Consider the following 26,229-nt stretch of genomic DNA (forward strand, 5'->3'; position numbering starts at 1 on the left):
GTCTAGCCCCAAATATGATTAAAATGAGACAGATCCTTTCAAGGAAGACCACTAGAGAATCTTGGCTGCAGGTGAAGCTGCATTGGCTTTCACCGTTCCTCCTCCCATCCCTATTCCTGATATCAAATAACAGGAATCTCTTTCCAGGCTGGAACACAGTCAGGCAGATGTCAGCAATCAAAGACCAGATGAACAACAGAAAAAATAGGCAAGTAGAAGAGAGTAGTGTCCCTAACATGGATGTTGCATCAATCCTTGGTGATGAAATCTGGAAACCAGGACAAGTAAAGAATTACCCTGCACGTTCACATCACAGCGTTCCAACAATTGGCCACCACAGCATGAGCTGCTCAAAGAGCTGCAGAGGTTTCTGCGTCTTGCAGAGGGCCTTTTCCCTTTTCCGTGCCCAGCATCTCTGTGTGAGCATGATAAATTCATTCCTGAAGTTGTGTTCAAGTGCCAAATAATTTCCATCCTTCCCCTGCAGCTCCTCTCTTGACATTTCACGACCAATTTTCCCAAGAAAAACTTAAAAAGGCCTGAGCTACAGAGTGTTTTCCTAACTAGTCCTTTGTGTGTGCACACCCACACGTGGAGGCACACAGAGCCCTGTGCTTGTGCAAGGGCCTGGGCACTGTGTTTGCACAAGCACCAACGCTCACTGCACCTGGAATGCAAATACTCCAGTAAAAATGCACAGCTTTCAACCTTCTCACACTCAGGGAAGGAAACATTCTGCTGATTTGTATGAAATTGGGCTCTGAGAGCTCTGCTGCTTCTGGTGTAAATGGAGATGCTTCCCTCTGAAGTGTCCAGGGACATCCCAGGGAAACCTGCCCTGGGATGAGGGGTGAGCAAGTGAGGACCACACATCTTCCCTTTGATACTGGCACGGGCTCCCAGGCTCAGTAACATCCTCACCTGCACGCCGAGGAGGGTGTCCTGCTCCTACCTCATGCCCCATCTGTTTGCAGAAGTTATGGGCATCCCCCTCTGATGGGGTGGATACCAGCACCTTTTGGGTATTTGCTTCAAAAAAACACCAGGAATTGCTGAAGCTCAGAGAAACAACAAAACAACTCCAGAGAAAAGCAGCCCGCAGCTTTGAGCCTGGCACAGCGAGCCTGAGCCTCCAACACCACGTAGGTGTCTGGTTTTGTTTAGAAGTCACCTGGAATTCTTAAAATAAATTTGCTAAATTGTCTTCCAGAGACTGATGGTTGGTTTTTTTTTTTTTTTTTTCCCTTTTCTTCCCTCCTTAATAAACTTTCAGGGTATCTTTATTGTTATGTCTAATTTTAGAGATAACTAACATTTCCTGAGATTCAATTTCTCTCATAATTGTTGGAAGGAAACTAAATTGTCTGCTGTAAACATTCACTGTATTGTGTGAAAAGTATCTTTATTACAGCCCACTGGGAATACTAATAAAATTCCCAATCCTAGCCCTTCCTCACCATTTTATTTTTTTTTAAAGCTCGCTCTTTTCTCTTATATACCCATTAATGTCAGTTCAAACATTCTGCAGTCGAGAAATGAGAACTTAAAATATATTATTTAACAATCAAGGGTAGAATAAAGACTTGTGAGCACTAAGATCCTTTCTGCCTTCTCTTTCGGTGCTTTCTATTACAGAAAATGAGAATGGCTCTTCCATTTGTCTGTGTGCGTGCTTAGAGTTGATGAAAAAAATCTCATTAGTTTAGTCTGACATATACTCAATACAGTCTATGTACATTTTTTTCCCCATTTTATTCTACAGCTGCAAAATGATACTAAATTTCATCAGATTGGAACGAAAACTGTGGTCTTGGAACATTTCCCTTTAAGGGTCTTATATTTATTCAGAATTCATGAATCATTTTCCAGTAATACAACTATAATTATTCTTAAAGTGTTATGTTTGAAGGTTTAATATGAAATACTTGCAAAAAGCTCTTTTTCACTTTGATAGTTTGTAATCTTCATGGTAATCAGATCAGTTAGCTCCTTCACATAGCAGCCAGGAAAATACAATTTAATATGAATCTCATACTCTTCACTCATGTTTTAATTAAAGTAATAAAAGCCAAGTCATATTTTGCCCTTTACAGTGTACACAGATGTATAGACCTGGGCTATACAGCATCGGCTCAGTCACTTTTGATGGCTGCTGATGGATTTCCTAGTTTGAGATAAATTTAATTCAGGCTTGCTCAGAGGCTGCTGAAAGCAGCTTGTCACTGACAAGTGAGACCCAGCATGGTCCTCAACAGAACCATGATATGGGTGCACTGGCAAATCGTGGAGCTCTGTGTCGGCTTTGTCACCATTCACCCATCAGCAGGAGCTAAGGCTGACATTACTGTGGTCCTTCAGCTGGGTCCAGCTTCACACCTCCCTGTGAAAGTCTAGTGCATCCCTAAACTGTCTCTGATTTCTGGTTCCCACCATCGCTCTGACCAGCTAAAGCCTTGTGCATCACCTGATGGAGGCAGATCCAAGCCTTCCTCAGAGAAGCAAACTGCACAGGACTGGTAGCTTGCATGCTCCCTCCTCCCTGGGTACCTGCACTGCCCGCTCCCTGCTCCCAGGCACCCACAGTGCATGTGCCCTTGTACTGGCAGTGCGTGCTCCCCTCCTGGGGACCCACAACACATGGTGCCCAGGTTACCCATGGCACCCTGTTCCCCTGCCCGAGTTACCCACAGTACCCGTGTTACCCATGGCACCCTGTTCCCCTGCCCAGATTACCCACAGTACCCATGGCACTCATGCTCCTCTGCCCAGGTTAACCACGGCACCTGGGTTATCCATGGTACTTAGATAACCCATGGCACCTGGATAACCCATTGCACCTACACTCCCCTGCACAGGTTGCCCATGACACCCAAGTTCCCCTGCCCAGGTACTGGCCAGCTGCACCCACCCTGCTCTGCTCACACTCCAAGAAGGGGGAGCCCAGGCATCTCCTGAACAACTCCCACAGTATAAGTGTAAGAGCCAACACAGGCAACCCATCGTGTGCCAGTGCCAGCCCAGTCCACCCTCATGTGATGGTTCCCCACGGGTCCCAACACTTTGCTCGAGCAGGGAAGGGTTGGGGACCTTTCATGCTTGCTGACCTGTTGGACAACCCTTTGGTACCACTGGAGTGCGTGGAGGTTGGAGCAAACTCCTGGCTGAGTGTGAGGAGCTGGATGGCTGTGCTCAGGACACATAACCCTCATCACCCCCAGTACCCTCAGAGCCCCGAGATGCTGGGTGAGCGGGCCAGGCCCTGTGGGATAGAGCGGGGCCCAATCCTGCACACATCCAGGGCAGCCCCTGAGCTGACAGGGAGCCAGGGGCTCATTCTGCAGCTGGCTGTGGCTATGGTGGGGTCTTGTTCTGCACAGGCCTTCATCCAGCCTCCGAAATGGAAAATAACACTTCCCTGCTGGAAGCAAGTGGCTCTCCAGGTAATCACCCTGGTGGGACAGCAGAGCCAAACACCTGCTTGGGACGGGGCTCTGACAAGAAGAGAAAAAGGAATCAAGGAAAGGAAATCCCAAGAGCAACAGGCCAGGTTTGGGGGGGGAGGAGGGGGCGGGGGGAGCGGATATGTTCATATTCCTGCAGCCCACAGTGCCACATTTCCACAAACACACTGAGTTTTCCAAAGCTGCTCCCCAGAGGTCCATTACAGAAGCAAACCAACCACTGCAGGAGCCAAAACCAACCCCCCAACAGGACACGGTACAAAATCTCACTTGTCACAGCTAACCAGCAGCGATGCTATCGCATTATCAGAGCTCAGCATCAATCGTTAGCACGTAAAGACCTGGCTCCCAATCACGCTGTGTCGCAGCGGGTGATTCGGGAGACAAGCGGCGAGGAATTAGCGCAGCAGCACTGGAGCTGGAGGAGCTGATGGCACAAACAGCTTGTGGATAAAAGCTCTGGGATTGCCTTTGTCTGAAGTGACAGCCACCACTCAAGGACAATCCAGCACCCTCCCCAGGAGCAACGGTAGCTGACTGGAGGGGCGCAGTCAGAGGTTTTAAGGACATATAAGCACCGTGCTAATGTGATACCTATAGTTTGGAGGTGACCTGCTCCCTCCCAGAGCTGCCCTAGGTTTGGGGCACCTTGCCCTGGGCCATGCTGGCCATCAAAGGCAGCAGCTCTGCCTACACCACGTGCAGCATCTTTACAGTAGCGTTGAGCACAGTGGGAAACCTTTGAAAAAGTGACACTTTGTTGGTGATAAGACACCACACACCTTATTTTGGGCCTATTTTATGAGCTGTTGGCTTTATGAGCTTGTCAGCATTGTTGGACAGCCAGCACATGTGTTCTCACAACAGGAGTCATCATGCATGCCAGCAGATCCCCTTCAGCGTCATTTAGTCTGCCTGGACCTCTGCTGTGCACCAGCATGCTCTGAAGCAGTCCCAGGTACTCCATCTCCTTCACCCTCCAGCAGACAGGGAACACTTCAGGAATCTCAGAGCTCCACTCCATATCAATATCTTTTCTATGTAAAACTGGATCAAGATGCAGCAGCAGCAAACGCTGTCCCTCAGCAGGACACTCATCATCCTGCTGCTGCTGCTCTCTGCCAGACCTCCCCAGCCCCCAGGCAGCAGGCCCATGGGCAGAAGCTGTGTTGCCTCCAGCCCTATACCACTTTCCAGCATTGATTGGGGTTTTATTACTAATTTTTAAACTTTTTCCTGCTTACAGACTTCTTCACCACAAAAGAAAACTGAGCTCTGCTTGCAGGTCCTGACACGTGATCCCACAGCTTGCAGACCGAGGGCTGCATCAGGTGGGGTGCTTAATACCCACATGCACGTTACCATTGGGTCAAAAGCTATCTCTGAGCTGATTCAGACCCTAAAAAAACTGAGAAAGGCTGAGAGATCACTGCTTGGGCCAACCAGAGACCACAGCTGGCTGCAGTCACCTGAAGACTTTGGTTGTGCTCAGCCCTCGGGCTGCCAGCCCCAGTGCGTTGCCATCCCTCTGCTTTCTGCTCACCACTCCCGAGGGTCTCTTCCTCTCTCCTGCCTTTGCCCCTAAACCTCAATCTATTCAGCAACCTCAGCTCCTTGATGAAATGTCTGCCCATGAAATTCAACCACCATGATAATTTCAGTGCTTGCTGTCCACACAAGTCGCTCTGCCTCACCTGACAGGTATCTTCAGCTGTTTGAGATGCTATTTCTACCCCCTGCCCGGAGTAAATGCACTAGAAACAGAGGCTATCCATTTTGGTCTTAGGAACTGCTCGGTTACATTAGCTTCTCACTTGGTGATGCTCAGTGGCTGTTTTTCAAACAGCCTATTGTTAACAACTTAGGAGTCCTTTGAGACCCAGGGTTGAAGATGATGTTCGTTCTGCTTGTAACACCGAGGGATTGTTTTAATTACTTTACTTAAGCACTGCAGCTGACCCTCTACCAGCAACAGAAGCTTCTCTTGCTATGACTCACTTACAGGAATCGCTTCCTGACTCTACCTTTCAAAAATTTCACTGTCACTGAGGAGTTCATGCAAAATTCAGAAGCCTAGATCATCAGCTGTAGTTTCACTCACCTCCAAAACCCCACCTGGAAGGGTTTCCATTAGCAGCTGATTATAATAAATGACAAGTAACACACTATTGTTCATTCTAAAATAGTACACGAGATTCTTCCTGAATTGCCTGCTAAGAAAGGCATTTAATATCTATCAGTGTCTTCCCTCTATAGTTTATTCTCTAGCCCAACAGATGCAGTTATACAGCATTACTCAAAGAACAGCAGGGAAAGAGCAAAAGCTGTATGTTAGCATGGGTGCCTGCTGCAGCACCCAGCTGCCACTGCACTGCCGAACGCTGTTTCATCCTCTTTTGAGTCCCTATAAAGCTCTCACTTCTTTTCACCAGGTGCCTTCAATATATATATATCTGGAAGGTGCTAGTGACATTTGCAATATATAATTGTAAAGGGATTGGGGAGTCATCAGGTTTTTTACTTTACAGGGAATTCTGCTCCTGTTGTGGGTGACTCCTGACTTCAAACACACAGACTGTGTGCAGGTTGGAAGAGGCCACGAGGCAAGAGAGTGAAGCCCAAAGAGCACAAGGCTGCTGGAAATTCAGGAGCTTCAGAGCTCTCCATGCCTCAGCGACAGGTTCCCCGTTTTTTAAACCCTTCTATTAGTAATTTTCTCTAGCCCTGACCATCCTGGCTATCATCTCTTCCAGTGATCAATAGATCAAGCCAGTCAACAGCCAAAATCAATAGATTATGAAAACCCCGAGACACATCTCCAAAAATCATAGAAAATACCGAGTTGGAAGGGACCCATAAAGATCGAGTCCAGCAAGTTAAAACAAACACAAGTTTTTCCATACACAGTGACTGATCAGACCCCTCAGATGAAAGTTCATCAGGGGACTTGAGTGGCAATCACACAAAGAATAACCTCGTGGTGGGCTCTATCTCTCCTCCACCACCCTGCTGCACAGTCTGCTCTATGGCAAGACTCAAGAGGGGGATCCCCCTAAGGTATCGCTCATGTTTATGGTCTCCTGCCTTTCTTCTGAATCAAACCCTGGCCTGAGACAGGGGCAGTAGTGACCGTGAGAAACCTGCTGCACTTCATGAGCTTCAGGCACAAACTGCTGGAAACTTCTCCATATTCATGCATTGTGGCAGGTCAGGGACCAACCACCACAAGAACATGTTACACACCAGCAACTGCACACTGCTGCTTCACTGCCAGAGACAGAGCATCTCTACTGAAGCTGTCGATGGAGGGAAAACCAAAGCCCATACCTGTCCTGTTTCAGACCTTCCTACTAGGGAGGAAGGAGGAAGGATGAGGGTAGGATGGCCCATGGTTTCATTAGCAGCACTGAGTTGCCCTCATGCTGCCCAGGGCCCCATGGACCCTGCAGGACTGTGGTCATTGTGCCCTGGCTCCCCGGTCCCCAGCGAGGAAGGAGACTGCCGGCCAGTGTCACGACAAGGCCTGTGGCATATTTTACAGCAGAGGCTGCTGCAATGAGCCCTGTCTAGTCTGGAGTGTTAGCAGAATGCAAGGAAGGTATCTGTAGCTTCCTGCACCATCATTAATTTCTAATTACGCTTTCACTTGCTGTCTACATTATTGCTTATTTACCAAACATGGCTTCTTTGTACTGTCCAGTCCCTTATAACTAGCAAACCCATTGTTATGCTAAAATGAATGTTCTAAATGTTATTTATTATTTGATAAACCTTGTGTAACCCTGAATGAGGACATTAAATGGCAAGAACACTACTTCAAAATCCCATTTTAAATAAGTCACCAAGACAGCTGTGCCTTTATAAAACACATTAGAGTGGCACTCAGAGCACATATGGCTCAGGGATATATACAAATTATACAATTTCTGTCATTCGATCAAATAAGAGGGACGTTTTGACCCCAGAAATGAGTCAAATGTAAGTTGTAATTCAAGCCCCACCGGAGGCCCCGGTGGTAATGTATCCTGACGGCTGATCAAAGAGCCCTGACCATTTGACCCACCAGATCAGCGACTTACTGTATCTATTATGGCTAATACAGACCCGAGCTCGGAGATTTATGGAGATAAACAGATAGAGGGCAACAGACGCAGCAGATAAATGTTGATTTATACACATGGAGCACACAGGTACACACGCAGATGGATTTCACGTGTGCAGAAGGGGGCTGGCAGGCAGAGCCCCTCACTAACACTGACACGGGGACACGTGTGAAGACAGTCACCGTACGCGTGCACGCACACGTGACGAACACCATCTCTCAACTCTGTTCCCCTTGGTGCTTCGGAATAACCCCCACATCTGCTGAGCTCCTGCTGAAGCACACAGCCAGAGAACAACCCACCCTCTATTTTACACACATGCTGCCACATGCAAACACGCCTGTGCCTGAGGATCTACCTTCCCCGCAGTATAGCGGCTCCCTCGCCAGCTGCCCAGGCTCCCCCTAATGCACACAGCCCCCCAACCAATGCTCTCTCTGCTGCTCTGCAGAGTTACCAACATCAGGTCTCACACCAGGGCAGGGTGAAATCACGCTGCTTCGATGCCGCTGCGCAAACCTACAGGACACACGTGGCTCCCAGCTGCTGAGAACGGACATTTTTGGCACACAGATGACCAGCACAAGCGTGCCAGCAAGAGCACCTTGTAGCAATAGCATTAGGAGGAGGAAATAGTGTGCAAATAACCTACTGTCAATCTAACTATAACGTTTTCAGCACTGACAGTTAAGCAGCGGGGTCCTATCTGTGCTCTCAGGTACAAAAGCAGAGGTGCTTGTGGCAATGCGTGTCCCCGAACAAACTATACTGGCATCTAACAGCATTTGCATGAGGAGTCTCACAAATCAACTTGCTGGTACAGAAACAGTCATGTTGCTCAGCTGGAATAAGCTCAGCGCTGAAAACTCCTGGGATCAGGTAGAATGCAGGATCAAAAATGCCCAGCAGTAAGTTGTCAGCTCTTTCTTCCTTCGGAGCTGCCAGCAGCCCGAGACGTGCGGCAGAGAGCGGACAAATGTGGCAAACACTCCCTAAAGGCTTTTCTGCAGTGTTCCTCCATGGACCAGGCACAATCACATCCCTGCTCCCAAGGGACAACTGTCCTTAAGCCTGCGCCAGGGCCTGGCTGTCCCCACACCCCATCATCCCCTGCTCCCAGGCGAGGTGTTTCCTGCGCTGATTCACCTGTAACGTGGGATAGTGACAGCTCCTTCACGTCTGTGAAGTACCTGTGGACTCTTCCTGCAAGTCCCAGAGTCTCAATGCCAAACAAAATTCATTCCTGTCTGGCTACAGGAGGGATTTCCCAACCTCTGTCTTTCGGGGGTTACCCTCCCTATCACAAAGACCTTAATAAATGCCTTTTCTTACCGATTTTGGGGGTGTTTTTATTCCTTTGAGCAGCATCCCTATATTTTCCTTCATCTTTCAGAGGACGCTGTATGGTTGGTAATCTGTCCATTCCTTGGGACTTTTGCATTACTTAATTCCTTGACTTGTTTTTGGGGAGGGGGGAGGAAAGAAAGAAAACTGACAGGGGTGAGGAATGATGCTCTGCCGACTTCACAACAGACACCTCACTCATCTCGGGGGTCAAATGTCCGCGATGGTTTGATCGGATGTCAAGCTGCATTTATACCCTGGCCCTTGCTGGGGTTTGGATTACATTTCGCATTTGACTCACTTCTGGGGTCAAATGTCCCTCCTATTTGATGGAACAAGAGGAATTCTTTCCCCGAAGCGGGCGTGAGGCTGGATCTGTCAGCGTGCTCATTGTGTGTCAGGCTCCTGCATTTCTGTGTTTTGTTCCCGGCTGAGACAAGCCCCTTTTGGGGATGACAACGAGAAACGCAGCCGACGCCAACGTAAGCAATCACATCCAGAAGGAGGAGGGGAGGGAGCAGATCAGCTGGCTTTCAGCTGTCCTGGATGGTATTTTATTTGGGGGGTTTGGGGTTTTTTTTTTAATTTTTCCTTTCTTCCAAGCTAGCAGATCTGCTGATCCCAGTCCTGGCTTTACCATGAGATACTGCAGAAACTCCTTAGGATCAAAAAAAACCCATAGAAAAAGCTGAGATAAGGCTGGGGTCAGGGTGCTGCGGGGCCCTGCTGCTGTCCAAGGGCTGCTCAGCACTGCAGCTGCCCTACCCATCCTCCGCAGCTCCCTACTGTAAAACAGGAATAATCCTATCTGTGTGATGGGAGAGGATGACTCAGGAGCTTAACCAGCTGCTAGATCTCTGGGTAAGAAAGTGTAAAGCATTGTACTGACAGGCAGGGGCCATTTAACCCCTCCCTCCCCAGGTTTAAACCTGCGTAGGGGGGAGAGGTGATGAACTGCTTTCCACCTAACTCCTAGGTATCTTGGAAGAAAAAAATCCCAAGGGGATATGGAACTTCCCATAACAAAAACTATCAAACTACTTCTATCTGTGGACACCTAAAAACTTTTCCAGATGAAGTGAGACCACATGCCCAGATGAATTTCTTGCTCTTTCCCACCCACCTCGAAGCACGGAAGGGCTGGAAGCTGAAGCCTGGGGGATTTCACCATGAGTTGCACCCCAGGCCACCACAGGGGGAGAGTGAAACTGGGGTAGATAAGGAAGAGTGCCCTGAAACAAGTGATGTGAAGATAAGATATCCTACTGCTAACACTGGACATCCCAGCCCCTGTGCCTGAGCTGGGCTCAGCATGAAGCTGTGTCCACCCCGGAGAGCTGCAAGAGTCTAATGATGCCCAGTGCAACCAGTTTAAATCAAAACTGGGGACCCCCATCCTCCAAGCCATCTATTACACAGTGATAGCTTCAGTAATTAGCGTGTGTGATTTGCCTTTGATCCCCAGGGCTGACCGATGCCCCGTGCACTGTGCACGCTGCAGAGGCATCTCCAGGCTGATGATTTAGGAGTCTCTCAAGTGGGACTGTGAAACTGAGCTCCTGCTGTTTAACGTACTCATTTGGGTTACAACAGGTTTAGCAAACAATAAAAACCATCTGGAACCCCCATTTAAATGGAAGCGTTGTATTATCAGTGGTAAAGTCATGACCAGTGCTATAAAGCCTCTCTGGTAAACAAGCACTGATGTGCGGGTAAATAAAGGCAGACGATGAACTAATGAGGGTGAGGGAGGAAGGCTGCTCCCTGTTCTCCTCGGGCAAAGCTCATGCTGGGTGTGAACTGGGATGAACTGGGTTCATCGCCCGCTCTCCACTCCATCCGTCCTGGGCGAGGTTATGGGCGTTCGCTGCAGCATCCCAGGTGGGCACCCAGCTTGGCAGAGCCCCAGGTGCCACCCACACTCTGTGGTCCCACTCCCAGCTCCTCTCTGACTGTCCCAAGCATAGCAGCATGAGGAGGGGAACTGGAGACAGAAGACAAACTTCCCCATTTGTTTTCCACATCAATCCCTGCTCCCCATCGAGCTTTTGCTCTGTGAGATAAAGCAGCAGCACAGCCCCCAGGCACAAACAGGAGGTACCTGCACCCTGCCCACCCTCTGCAAGACAGCTACCTCCTCCCTTTTCATCCTTCACTGCTAACTGAAAACAGGAATTAAACATCACCAAGTAAACAGAGAACAACTGAAGAGTACAACTTCTACTTCGCAGGTCAGGGGGCTCTAAGCTGGTTTGGTCTGTCCGTGTACGTGAACCCTCCACCACTCGGCAGCTTCTGCTGTTAATCAGAAGTCAGCCCTCCTCCTCTTCCTCCTCGACCCTGGTACAGCAGACCATTCCCCACCCACAGCATCACTTCTGGTTTGCCCCACAGCTGCCCACCCGGGGAGGAAGCGGGATGCGACGGGGGCTGTGGGGTGATTTCTGTTGGGGTAGAGGAGGAAACACAAATGGTTCCTGCCGGTTGTGGTCCAGCCCCAGTTGGGTCCAATCCTGGCACTGCCAGCCCTTCCTGGCAAGGCTGGGAAACAATCATCCCTGGGAGGTTCCCAAGGCAGAGGATCTACGACAACTGCCCCATTAGCATCCCCCACCATCTCATAGGCTGTGCACCAGCCCCGGGGAGCATAGGGGGACATGACAGGGCTGAACCCAGCCAGGGCAGCTTGGGGTCACCCCACTTCTTTCAGTGTTTACTCAACCTCTGGCAATTCCTAGCTCCAGCAATCAACCACACGTTCTTGTTGAACAACTACATATTTGTTTCTGCTGAATTACTCGATAGCACAAAGTCTGTGGTTCCTTCCCCACCCTCTGGACATCCAGAGCAGGAACAACTCTCCTGAGCAATGAGCCAGTGCACTGCCAAGCTCCAAGGCAGCAAACAATGGGTTTCCAACCTCTTTTCAGTTTAATAGCTAGATATTTTCATCACTGCTAGTATCTGAGTTAAATACATCACGGATGACTCACTGGCCTTGTCATTCACAGCGATGCTGCAGTACGTACCAAACTCCAGCAGCTGGAGCACACCACAACCACAGCCCAGGGCACACACACTGGGTCCAGAGCAATAGGAAGGTGGCAGCATCTTGGGCTGGATGGTAACCCTCACATGCTTGCCTTTTACACTCTGCAGTGTGTCACCTTCACACCACATAACTCTGCAGAGCCCATGCTGTCACGTCTGTGCTCAAAAGGACCTCACAACAAAAGGGCCTAACACAGCCCAAAAATGTGAATCTGACAAGTATTATCAGTGAACCTTGTGCTTTGCCTCCCGAGACGGCTGGATGTGATGAGATGCTTCATCCCAAGGGTGCAGCATGGGGCATCTCAAGGCTGCACCGAGTCCCCAGCACGCTGCAGCTCTGCCCAGCCACTGCAGGGGAACACAGATGGGACCATCTCTCACCTCCTGGTCTGGAGGACAGGTAAGTATGTGCTGAAGTCCTCACCTCCCAGCAGGACCTAATTGTGGGCTTAATATGTACTTAGGGCTCTGCTGAACATTTCTGCTTCATGCGTATCCAAGCCCAGAGAGCACCCTGAAGGCTCAGGCACCTGCAAGACCTGAACACTTCTACTCTTGTCCTCCATGCGTGGGCTAAAGCTCCAAAACAGGAAACCTTTGATTCCTTTTTCTCCCCAGCCATCTAACTGTCAATCTATTTAGCTACATGAAACGCTCTATGTGGGGGAAGGAGACACCTGAACTACACACAACACTCAGAAACCTCACCATGTCCAGAAACACTAATTTCACCTTCCAGTGAAGGATGCCTCACTGAAGAGCCATGGCTCTCCCAGTACTGAACCCATCTGCCACTGCTCCCTGATAGCAGCCAGGCTGACAGGCAGCTCTGACCTCCCCTGTGGACCCTCACGGTGTCCCCAGAACTCAGATTCACGACAAACTCTTAGAATTTGTGCTTAGGCAGAGCTGAAATCCCCAAGAGAATCGAGCCACAGAGCCCACCCAAGCAAACGGATGCTTACCTGATTTGCAGATAGAAACTCCTGGGCGTTGTCGTTCATTCCCATGTACATGTTCTCCCCATCAAACTGGAAAGACAAAAGAAAGTTGGAGTTAGTAAAATGCTGTCTGCATGCCGGGGTTACGCACAGCCCAAGGACTTCCCTGGCTCATCACGTAAAGAGCCAAGGTTCCCAGAAGAAAATCCTGACCTGGACCTCTAAAAACTTTTGAGCATGCATGAGTGTACACACATCACCTACTGTGAGGGGACACAGTACTGGAGGAAGTTTATGTTCATTTTTAAGTGAAATATTGAATTAATCATTCCAATTCAGAGAAACAGACCAAAGCCAGAGGTGAACCCAACAGGGAAGCTCACCCAAATGAAGCTCTTGCTGAAATTCCCACTAGACCAGCAATCAGCTTAAAAAAGCCAACTTCCATTGATGGGAATTTCAAAAAAAGGCAGGTCTCACTCCATCCTCTTCCAGGTACGTACATATTCCTTAAACCCAAAGCAAACCCATCACAGTGATGCAGAAAGCTGCTGTGACCATACATCAGGGGGTCTCTATGCAGAGCCCAGTTCCACATCCCAAGTCCATTGCAAACTCTGGCTGGCAGAAGGTGCATTCCCATCCCATCTCCCCTTCCCCTGCCTGCTCTGCCAGGACCGGGGGGCAACCTGAGCACAGGGCATTCGCCCGTGTCCCCATGGCTCCTGCAAACACACCTGCACCCCTCCACCTGTTTCTGAGCTGCTAATCTACTTACTAGGCTACAAAACCCCCATGGAAAACTGCAAAACTCTCCTTGTTAATTAGCTACAGTGGGAGCTTTCCCCTTGCTCCCATTCCAAAGGAAGGAAAAAAGCCCTCCAGGATCGTCTCCGGCTCAAAGTACGGCTGGGGCAGTTCTCAAGGCTAAGTTCACAAATTAATTATGGCAGTAAAATGGACTATGCCATAAAACACTCCCAAGATGAGGATGAAGGAACCAGCTGTGAATGACACCATGTGCTTAACCAGGGGGAGAGCCAGCCCTCTCTGAACGATGAATTGAGGATTCCTCACCCTCCTGCTCTCTGATACCAGCTATGCCTTAACAGAAACAGGCTGAATTAAGAACAATAAAAGAGGAATCTAAATAAAACCAGGTGAAGACTTTCAGCACAGAGACTATTAATTACACTTCCACATCTCAGAGTGCTACAGGATTAGCTATTAAAGTCAGCAGAGTTAGTAAAGCCAAGTGGGGGGAACGCGGCTCTGCTCGGCGTTAGAGTGCACAGACATCCTCTAATTGCCAAATTATCCTCTGGGATAACAGAGCAAACCAATTAAACGCAGTGAAATTAGAGTGGGCATTGTGACACTCAGTCACTAATACCGGTAGCAGCCGCAGCAGGGTGGATGGGGATCCCTGTGTAAATGCAGGATTTCATTAAACCCATCAGTGAGGCAGGAGCTCTGGGATGCAGCGGGCACCAGCAGCCTTACAGGCTGGCTGGGACAAGCAGCTCTCCCAGAAGCCATCCAGGTGCTATCCCCATTGAACCGAATTCCCTCCTGCCTGTAAAACCATTCCTGGCCCAGCTGGCTCCTGCTAACACACTTCCAGCTGGAGCTGCCACACTGCCAGGACAGAGACTCAGTTAGCTCACAGCCCAGCAGAGAAGCCTGGGTCTGCAGTGGGATGGTTTGGTGGAGATGCTCAGCCCTGCAGAGGCAGGACTAGGCTCTGCAGGAGGAGCTGGTCTCTGACTGGGCATGGCAGAAGGTTTTAGAAAGTCATTTTTTTATTGAAAATGCCAAAATTATAGTCCCAAGGTCCCCCTGAGCATCCCACCACAAAATCATTAGGTAGATCCTGGAGCAGACATCCCAAGGCTGTGTCCTGCATGGATGTAGGGTCCTTCCTGGGGTTTGGTCCACAGTGTCAGAGCACTGCAGGATGCTGAAAAGCTATTGCATCCTGAGACTGCACACTGAGTTGCAGTAGATGAGCTACACAAAACCTTTCCAGGTTTTTCCAGAGAAAATATTCCAGTGGGGAATTAGCACTGTCCATCCCTGGAAACCAGTCAGGAACTTGCACTGCAGAAGTATTTCCACAACAGGAAAGGAAGAGCTCTTGAGTAAAAGTTTTGCCTCTGTAAGAGGCTTAAATACTCTGATGATGCACATAAATCCATCCATCCATCCATCCATCCATCCATCCATCCATCCATCCATCCATCCATCCATCCATCCATCCTCTTCACACACCCCTTACTTTTGTCTTGCTCCAGCACAGTATTTTGCAGACCTAGACTAAGACCTGGGGGAAACAGCTCCTCTCCAGAAAACAAGTCACCTGCAAATCCACACTCAGAAAACAAAAGGTGTCTTTCACCAGGGACGTCCAGGGCAGGACAAGCACTCTGTTTCCTCTCCCTTCATCAGAATGTATTTTTTTTTATGGCCATTTACTGTTCCCTTACCTCCACTCCATACTTCCTCCTGCCCTTGCTGCCTTCATAATAACCATAATGAATCCTGCCTTCAAAATTACTGTGCCTCTGATTGCCAGTCTGAGCAGCGAGCCTGAAAATCAAGACTCAAAATGCAATGGAAACTTCAGAACTTCCCCAGTGCTGATTGGATTTTTTTCCCCCTCTCCTCCAGGCTATGAGGGTGCAAACAAATTTATTAGAAATTCTCCCATCAGGATATTTTTTCAATTAGACGTCTGCCACTTATACAGCAGCCAGGTAGAGCAGATAAGTAATGTGCTCTCCCTCTTCTCATTATTGTTTCGCTACAGAATGCACTTGAAAACAATCGGCCCCATCATTCCAGACAGATTTACAGCAGAAACAGACATTTTAATATTTCCCTTTGGTTACAAATGCTCCCTCCCTTTTCACTAACCCCTGGTGCATGTCAAGCCTCCCAGGCACTTCCAGACCTGGGCGCATCCACTGTGCCTCCCCATCCCAATTGATCCAACCTGCCCTGAATGATGTGCATGCACGGAGGAGCAGGTATCATTTTCAAGTCCTAATTTGAAAGGAGCATAGGCTCGTGCAGTTATCTTAATCACCCTTTTGCTCTTTTGTAATTATTTAATTTCTGTTATTTTTCAGCTAACAGAAGCAGCTTATTAAACAAATCAGCAGCCGTGGCTAATTCTCACCCTCTCCCACATGAAATGAGCACGAAGCTGAGGTGAGCTGGGACCACTCTGCTTTCGTAGCATTTTGCATCCAAGAGATGGGGAATCACAATCCCTGTGTAGCCACGCTGGGAAAGGGAGAGGAGAGGTGGGAAGATGTGATTAATTGCTTTCTCTTCATCTGAGGCTTGGACCTGTTTTTACCCACCTTGCACTGACTTACATCAGTGATGGTTCCCCACACGCACAGGTAGTATCAAAGACCTCTACTTCCAAATGGACCCATGAAGCCCCACTTTCCCAAATCGCAGCTCAGGCTTGTCTCACGAACCATGATCATGATGGAAACAAGAGCCCCAGTGCCCAGTGCGTCTTTGGTGACCAACGACACACTGCCAAACCAAGGCCAGCCACCTGCCTCTCTCTGCAGGTGACACCAACTCTGGCCCAAAAGAAGGGGAGCACAGGTGTGACCCAACATTGTGTTGGAGGAGGTGACATCACCTGGCACCCATGGACAAGCCCAGGGATGCTATCAGCCCTGTTCAGATCGGGGGGAATCGGTGTGAGGGACAGAGCCGTACTCCGCGACAGCGCCTCTGCATTGGGCACACTACCATGCTTTTGGGTCCAAGCAAGACATACAAGGACCGTTTTCTGCAAGAAAAGACCCTCTGAAATTTAGTTTTTCATGGAGAATTTACTTAAAATACCATTTTTTTCCCTATGGCTCTTCCAGGGGGGCTGTAGCTGGCCCCACTGCCACACAGCCAGCAGCCCACGCAGGGAGCTGAGCGCAGGCTCGACTGGGACGATGCTCTGCAAAGCACCTCTTCCCTCTTATTGCTTCTCTAGACTCACTTTTGGTTTGTCATTTTTGAGGTACAACGTTATTTTGAAACTTGTAAATGTGCCCGGAGGTCACACGGGTCCCACGTTAAGGAGGATGGAAGTGAGTTAGAAAAATAAAGGCGTGCTGCAAGGCGGGACGGACCCCAGAGCGAAGCAGCTGTGTGATCTCCGGCTCTGCGCAAACACCCAGAATCAATGTTTGTTAACTGGGAAGGACCCAGCGGAAAGAAACACAACCTCCTGCCAAGACTCAGAGGAGGTGTTACTTTCTCATGGATGGCACCGCCAGCCTGCACGGGCTCATTACAAATCTCACTGCATGCCTTTGTTTCCGGAGTGCCACGAGCTGAAACCCTCGACTTCTGTAAGAAACACGTTGGCAGCACTCACAGCGACAGCTACAACACCTCAAAAATCTTCCAAACTTCTTATTTAATTTTATTTTAATTTTTTAAGTGTGGCAGGTTGTGGGTTTGGGGTATTTGTGGGGTTTTTTGTTTGTTTGGGTTTTTATTTTTGTGGTTTCATTTTTTGTTTGTTTTGGATGTTTTTGGGTTTGGTTGGGTTTTTTTTTTTTTGATCGGATCTTGCCTAAATTTCAACACTCGCTGTTGGCAATACTGGACTTCAAGGCCACTGAGGATCTGGAGCTTAAAAAAGTTGTTAATGCACATCCAGTGGCAACTAAAAGCCGTCATCACCAAGGAGCTATTAAACACCCTGTGAAGAACAAAGCAGATGCTCCCAGTGATTCCTACTGCTCAGAGCTAAAGCACCTGCCTCTCAGTTTTGCACCTCTGTGCCAGGACACAAGAGACAGGGGGCAGCAGGTCCCCCCTCATGGTGACCTCATTTCCAAACTGGGTGCACTGGGGGTGTCACCCTTCACCAGAGATGCTTGGGATGTGGCTGGTTTTGGTGTCCCGCAAGCTGCACCTCAGCCACAACTAGTGTGATGACACAGCGTGACCCACAATAATGCCATGCAACAAAGAGCTAAGCTTTTAGTGAAGTGAGATTACAAGAGATCTTGCATAACACCACCCATGCTGTATTTAACACTCCCCATAAAAAAAAAACCAATAAGACCCCCCCAGTAAAACAACAATACCCCTGCCCCCAGTAAAATCACCAACTGCAGCCGATGCAATACCAGGGTGTATTTGGCTGCCTCTGAGGGTACCCCACCCACCATGCAGAAACACAACTCTCCTTTAGAAAGCTTTAGAGATGTCAGGTTTTCCCCACAACTAATTTTTATCAGGCAAGTGTTACCTGAGCAGCAGAACCACATTCTGCTGTCACCACATTTTGGACACGGCACTCACATCCCTACATCCCTACGATGCACACAGCACAAGGCACCCTGCACACCACACCAATGGCAAGGATCCGGCAAGGATCGCCTTTGCCGGCACACATCTTTGCCATGGGATGTGAAACATTCACTGCTGCCTGTGGAGCTGCCACTGATTTCCTCCAGGAGTAATTTAGCATCACGCTTCTTGGGGGAATACATCGCTGAGGTTAGCTTAATCTCTTTAGCTGCAGCTTCCCCATTAAGGCCTTTACACAACCTCTGGCCCAAAGTGATCTCCTTAGCATTATTTATTTGCCCGCTGAAACGCTTGGATAGCCCCTCAGTTGATCCTGTCAAAGGAGGTCGAAAGTTCAGCAATAGATTTACGACATCCCCCCCCCCCCCCCTCCAAGGACCCTCCTGCGAGGAAAGCTCTGCATCTCCATCCCAGCCACTCCACTCGCTCCTCGCTGCGATCTGCTTCAGGAGAAACATCACTACAAGAAAGCACGACATCACAGCAGGTGCTGAGGACACTGTGTCTTGCTGAGCATCCGCAAGAGCCCTCCCCAGGCTTTCCACACCCACTCAACACTCTTCTAGTTTATCCTAAGGTAACATCAGATTGATACAGATGGAAGACTTAAGGCTTAAAACCATCTAGTAAAAAGTGGTTTGGTTGGTTTATTTGTTTTAAGGGCAATTCAGAAATAAGATAAAAGCCTAATAACAGTTATTGCTCAAACATACCAGAAGCAGGAAACCTACTGTGCAGCTGGTGGTGCCAAGGGCCGACCGAGGTACAACAGAAACTGCCAAGGGTCTGAAACTAGTGAGAGAGGCAGGAATGATCTGCGCTGGCTTGCGCCCTGAAGGAGTTTTCAGTGGTTCTCAAAGCAAAGCATTTTCTTTGGAAAGAGCCATCCAAGCAGCCCTCACACTGGGATGGCCTGTAGGAAAACCTCAGGGGTGGAAGGGGATGGTGCCAGAGCAGCAGGTCTGGTCCCTGGGTGTGAGACTGGCTGGAACTGCACACATCAGTGTGAGAGCAGAGAGACACCTGAGACGAGGGATGGCATGTCTCACAGCCCACTTCCGAATGGTCAACGAGTACTTGGACAGGGGATAACCACCTCCCTGGACAGACTTGTCACAAGGTTCCTCAACAAAAAGCTTGTAACGACCAAACCCAACTTGCTGTGGGACAAAAGGGAAGGTCTTCTTGCTCACAGCCAGTGAGAAGTTACTCAGTAGGGTTTAGAAAGCAGAGGCTCACGGTCCATGATCCATCTGCACTGAAACCTATCCAGTTCATAATGGAAGCGATCTGGAAGGATTCAAGTTCATTAATGAGACAAAATTATTCAGGCTAGCCAAAACTAAAAGCGACTTTGAATGGCTTTGCATTCAGACTCTCACAGTACTAAGTGGCGGTGAGGAAATGGAAGATTAAATTTAATGTCAATAAATGCAAAGTAATGCACTGGAGAAAAGCAGTCCTAACAATACAGACACGACAATGGGTCTTAAAATAGCTGTTACTGTCCAGGAGAGAAACTGTGCCTTTGTTCCAGAGAGTTCACTTCCAACTTTTGCTCAGTCCTCAGCAGCTGCCAAAAATGCCATTCAAGATTTAGGAGCAATTAGGAAAAGAACAGAGAATAAAAGATCAAACATGACGTTACCATCTGTACAGCCAGGAGAAAGAGAGAGGACAATAGCAGGGAGGATCCAAGGACTGGAATGGCGTATGTGGACAAGGTAAGGGGTGACAGATACAAAGGGACTTGATGGAGATGTACAAGAAAGCGTGAGATGGGAACAGGGAATGGCTCCTCTCTGGCTGTCAAAGCCCAAAGCCAAGGAGGCAGACACAAGTTAGGGGAATTACACACCTTACGGAGAAGCTCTTCATATGGGACCCAACAGCACAACCTCTTGCTGCAGGATGTTGTGTCCTAGAAGGATCCAGAATAGCAACTAGGCAGATGAAAGTAAATCTAAACCATCGGGCTCAAGGTGACCCTGAGCTGTGGGCTGCTGGAAGCTCCACAGGTGGATACAATCTCATCAGGTATTAGGAAAAACATTTTCTAGTATGTGGTTGGTAAAATACTGGACCACAAGGTTCTGGGATCTCCATCCCTGGGATACTCAGAGCTCAGATGGACCAGGTGCTGCCCAACCTCCTCTGGTTGGCCTGGCTTTGCTCAGGGGCTCGGGACACACAAACGTCCCTCCCAGCCGGCAGTACTTGGTCTTTGGGTGCTTCTGTGACATGTGGTCATGCGAGGCTTACCCAGGCAGCCACCCAGACCTCCAACATCCCCTTTCCCTCTCCTGGTCCTGAGACTGGGGAGGGAGATCGTGAATGCCATTGCTATTCAAGTTGCAACACTCATTTATCTAAGAGACTGGCTGGTTTTCGGTGAACTCTGCACACGAAATTATTGTTATTACATTATTTGGGGGGAATGAGGACTTAAACTCATTTACCCGGACCTTTCAGAACCTGCAAAGGAGTTCAAGCTCTTCACAGAGAGACACAAAAAAATCCATCCACTGAAAGCTACAGGGAGCAGCAGAATTTAGTCTTAAGACTGACATGGAAATAGATTAATTTTTTTTTTCCCATTTCATATTCTAATTACAATTCTTCTCCCCCTACTATTTTCTGTTCTCATTACAGTCTTAAAATTGCTCTGCAAATTCTGTACCTTATTCTGCTCTTCCTACCATCTTTGTCATGGAAATGAGAAACAGAATGTATAAGCATGAAAATATTGCCGAGATCAAAATCCTGCTTAACCCTTTCGCGTGCAGCTCCGAAGCGCAGCGCAGGCAGCAGCAACACCAGCCAATCCTCCATCCAGCCTCCTCTCCTTCTCCCAGCCGCAGCAAGGGAGAGGAACGATGCTCAGAGAGATGCACTATTAATTGAAAGGCCAAAGTTGCTCATGCTTTCACCTTCGCTGTGCATGGAGGAGGGGTTGGGGTTTTTTTGACTCAAGTTTTGCCCCTGAGGGCTGATCTGCATCTAATAGGCTTTGATGGTGTTCTGCTGCTCAGCTTTCAGCTTGCAGTCTGACAAGCACCCCGATGCGACACCAGCGGGGAGGTGTCGCGCAGTGCTCCCAGCAGCTCTGGTGCCCGTGACATCTCCATCCTCTCCCGTGATGCGGACAGCTCACCAGAGCTGCAGCTTTGGCCAGACCAAACCCTTCCCAATTTCTCTCAAAGGTTGGAGATGGAGAAGGAAAGCAAGCTGCCTGGGAGGTGAACAGCACCTCCAGGCACCCATCCTCCCCGCACAGCCCCGCTGACACCCAAGGACCACCCCAGCCCATCGCTGACCCTGCCTAGCACTGTTTATTTTGCAAGATACGATCGAACCGACGTAGCTGCAAGTCTCGGGCACGTACATCGCTTCCTTTTTGAAGCCAAACAACGAGCACATCCTGCGCTGTTTATCGCACTTACGCAGGTGCTCGAGGAGTTTATCTGAGAGCAACAAAAACACCACCAGCAAAACAAAACAAAAAAATACCCAACCAGGGCCTTGCTATGAGCTGCTCCTTCTCTGCCCAGCAGCCCAAGGCACCGGCTTGCATCATAAATGCCTGGGAGGGGGGGAGGAAGGTAAATGAATGCAGCACATTTCCTGGCACCGGGCTGGTGTGTAGACAGCCTGAAACAAATACAGTAAGTGATAATGAGACTTAACTGCACCGCCTGCTCCACCAGTAACTCTGGTAATTCACAGGAAACTAAGAGAGGCAGAAAAATGTACTGAGATCTAAAAGAAGTCATTGAGGCTCTGTGCAAGGAGCTGTGCCAGCGTCAAAGGCACCTAGAAACATTGGTTTTTTGCAAGATAAAAGCTTGGGGTTGAGATAAAAATAGAGCTTATACCTGTCTGCCTCAAAAGCAGCTACCAGCGAGGGGAGTCTGTTATGGAGATGCTGATTTTGATACAAGAACAACAGCCCAGAGGTATCACCAAAGAGGGGCTACGCGTGGCCACCAGCACCGAAATATCTAAGGAAGCAAATTGAGCGCCCAGGATGGAAGAAACCTAAAGCCAGAAAGTTTTCCCATCCCATTTTGAGAAGGGTTTGTCTCCCCGGGCAGGGGAGCGAGCAGGGACCCTGCGTGGGCAGCGATGCTCGGACACACACCCAGCCCAGGGATGCGAGCGAGCGCTCAGACTGGATAAAAGCCATTCACGGGCGAGGAGAAGTGCTGGGTGAGCAAGCAAAGGAAGCAGCTGCTGCCGCAGCAGCCCCGCCAGCAGTCGCTGTGGTTACGCTGGGTTTGACGTACGTGCGCGGCGCGGGAATGATTTTGGAAATCTCTATTTATCTTCTCTCAACTGGAGAGTAAATAAATAAATAAGCAGGCGAGTGCACGTCGCAGGGAGGAAGAGAGCTGTCAGCCGAGCGATGCAAAGATTGCTTAAAGCTATTAACCTTTTAAGACCGCGTATTATGCTTCTGATGCCGACGCCTTGTTGACAGCTGCACAGGTTAACAGCCCGGCTCCCAAATATTCCCTAACTCACTCCAGTAATTCACAAAAATCGCAGGTGCTACTCAATTCCCATTCAAGAAGAAAAATAGGAACTAATTCTCTCCACAGCCACTGTTAATTCAGCAAAGCCTGGAGCGCACGCTCTTCACTTGTAAGGGCAGCCAGGTACTTTGCTCAACGCTTCCATCACTGGAAGCTTTGCCCTGCTAGCAAAAGCAAAAGGACATCTCTCCCTCCCCCTGGGATACGAGCTCAGACTTTTTTTTCCTTCTGTTGCAAAGTGTTAGAGAGAAGAATAATTGATTTGCAAGGCAACTTTGCTGAGAATGGGGAGCAGCAGGCAAAACAGCTAGTGAGGAGGGGAAAAAAAATAATCAGAGAGCTTCCACATTAGTCATTCAGAGAGTAGTTTCCAACACACAAATATTTGGCACCAGTGAAAACCTGCCTTCTGTGGTTCTGCACTCAGCAGGGTATGCAAATAACTCCTGCAGCGGTAGTATGACTTGCAAAAAAACCCAAAAACCCAACAAAAAAAGAGCTGACAAAGTGCAATTAATTCCACAGTTTTACCTTAGACAGTTGGATGTGTTAATGATTAAAAAGGAAAAAAAAAAAACACTAATGAAAAGCAAAATCTCCTTTAAAGACAAAACCACCAAGGATGAGGAGAAGGTAATTTACGAAATCACGTCCTGGAAGTCTGGGAGCATCCCCACTGCCGCTTCCATACAGCTGTGGAGCACCCTGCACTGTCCCTTCTCTTCTTGGACTCTGTCTTATTTAAATCATAGGCTCCACACACACCTTCTCGAAGTGTTTTTACACCATCTAACCAGACCCTTCTGCTGGCGAGAATTGGGAAGGGCCTGATGTAAACAAACTGAAGAGAAACGCAGCACACAGTTTCCTGTGACAGAGAGACGGCTGATACCCTGCCAGCACCACAACCATGTTACTCTTTCTAACCCACACCATCAAACCGACAGGGACCACTAGCAACCTCAATGGGTATTTTGATGTTTGGAGGACAAAAGTGTGCACGTGCCACGGGAAGGATGCACAGAGAGCCCGAACCCCCATGCTGAGACCGCTGGGAGCAAAGGGGTTACCCCAAACATCCTCACGCTGCAGGCCCAAGTGTCCCATCGGGTGGATTTCGGATCCCTGCTCTGGCACAAAGAGCATCACCTCCAGCACACAGGCCTTTTCACAAAAATTCCAATTATTCTCTTAAACAATGAGCAATGAGCTCCCCAAGCCATTCCAGGAGCCTGCACTGCACCCAGGGGACCCCACTGCCATCCACAGCCCCATCATCTGTCACCCTGTCCCCTCTGGTGGTGGAAGAGAAGGGGCAACACTGGATTTTCCTCACTGGAAGATCTGCCTTTGAGGCATCATCGTGGGGCCAAGCAGACAGGGACAGCACAGCCAGGCATGACTTCAGAGGCTGCAAGCTGAGCAAGCCATTTTGGGGAAAAACATCCCCAAAAGCCTCACAATCTTGACCTCTAAGAAAGAAAAGAAATTTAAAAAAATGCAATTTTACTGGAAAGTCAGTGCACGGAGCAGCTGCAGTAACACCCAGGCAGTGGTGACAGTGGCTGCAGGGCTGGGAAGGGAGCTCTGCCCTCAGCAGTGACCCGAGCAGCGCGGTCAGGTTAAATAACCCGTCCCCAGGGCTGCTCTGATCGTGCGGCCCCACGTCCGTGAGAACAGCGAAACCCCACGAGACGGCAGTTGGGGCAGCCCGGCAGCGGGGCTGTGAGCACGCAGATGTGCTTGGGGTGCAGGCACCTCCTCACCGCTGTGAAGTCAGAGGCCGGAGCCAAAATCCATTGGCTGAAATGCTGCAAGGAGACGGCTCAGAGCTCTGGAGATGTTGCAGGGGGTGAAGCTGCCCGCGCAGCGCCCATGTCGCGACTTCGCACGCCGGGGCCTCGCGACACGCAAGCCCAGGGTTGTACAGCGGCTGAAGCTCAGCGACATTTCACACAGGCAATAAAAACACTTCGGAACGGTATCTCCGGCAGCGTTACCACATCCTCATACGTCCTATTTAACGAAGTGCTGAGTTAGGTTTCTCAAAGCTGCTGGGCTGCATTTCCAGGGGCTGCGCACATTAACAGCCCTGCTGCCGCGCCGCCCCGGCCCTCCGTTCCCTTCCAGGTCCATGCGCTGTATCCAAAGCTGGTCCCGCTTCATTCATAACCTCAACTTCTGGTTATTAATAAAAACCACAACAACCAACCTTTCCCCTCCGGCACCTCTGCTTTCAGCTCTTTCTTTTTCCCTTTGAGACCTTTCTCTGCTCACCTTATTAATCTTTCTGGTAGATTTTACTGCCACGTAACTTCTTTTCAAGGGAGTGAGGAGGTAGTTTGTGATTACTGAAGCCAAGCCAGCCTCGAGTTTATGTCTTAAAATATACACCTTAGCACTGAAAATTCTCAATGTCTTAAAAAGACAGTGGAAAACTCATTAAAATTAATGAAACTAATCAGAAAGAGGCACCTCTGATTATTATTACGCCCTCGCCTCACTGTAAATAATTGAATAGAGATATTATTATTACTATTATTAACCCTAACAAGAAATTTAAAGCGTGTTGATGAGAAAGAGAAAAAGCAGTTTTGCCCAACTAATTAATGACTTAAACAAAAATAAACAAAGGGAGCCTTCCTGATTTTGGTAAAGTCTTGCCTTTTTCCAAGCCCTTAAAAGCAAGACTGACAGCTTTATAGATAGGGAAATGGGCAGATAAGATAAACACACACAATACAAACTTGTCCAAAGCTTTTACAGTCTTTCTCTACGCCACTTCCAGCTCATTAAATTACAGTATTACTATAGATTTGCAGCAAAATTATCTTTTATCTCGGCTTCTTTTAAAGCTATTTGGCATTTGCTAGTATTTTCTATTATAAATCTAATTGCAGATTCCAAACAGACAAGGGCTCATTAAGCCTTAATTATGCACATGTTGTTTTCAACAAACATTTTCATTTGGACTGCTGTGAGCTGTAATTGTTCAGAAGGCACCGCAGCCTCTGATTACCCACTTGCCTGGGATGGCAAAAGCTACTTTCAAGTAGGTCATGGCTGGGCTGAACAAACGATTTGCAACCTGTGGAGTTTGGGTTGTGCTGCTCCGGCAGGAACGGTGGCAGAGCCGGACACCAGGGAGCCGGCAGAGGTACCGGGATGTGTCCCGTGCCGGTACCAGCCTGTGCTGAGCCCGGCTTGTGGGGATAACTGTACTTGGCATGGGCAGGTGGAGTGCAGCGGGGCAGAGCCCTGGGCACAGGATGGAGTCACAGAATCACCAGGCTGGAAAAAACCTTTGAGATCACTGAGTCCAACCATACCCATCCTCTACTAACCCAAATCCCCGAGCACCTCATCTACCGCTCTTTTAAATACATCCAGGGTCGGTGACTCACCCCCCTCCCTGGGCAGCCTGTGCCAGTGCCTGATAACC

At 49.0% G+C, this 26,229-nt stretch overlaps 1 protein-coding gene across 1 annotated transcript in view; it reads right to left on the bottom strand.

Annotated features, from left to right (window-relative positions):
* The window catches only part of TOX2 (TOX high mobility group box family member 2), a gene marked incomplete at its 5' end in the record, with an annotated part of 150,074 nt that overhangs the window by 76,662 nt on the left and 47,183 nt on the right, over nt 1-26,229 (bottom strand). The window contains one exon of the mRNA XM_084271592.1: nt 12,928-12,993. Coding sequence (XP_084127718.1) covers nt 12,928-12,993 — 66 coding nt within the window. The remainder of the gene's footprint in view (nt 1-12,927; nt 12,994-26,229) is intronic.

Source organism: Gallinula chloropus (assembly GCF_964237585.1).
Source record: "Gallinula chloropus genome assembly, chromosome: 16".
NCBI classification, from domain to species: Eukaryota; Metazoa; Chordata; class Aves; order Gruiformes; family Rallidae; genus Gallinula; species Gallinula chloropus.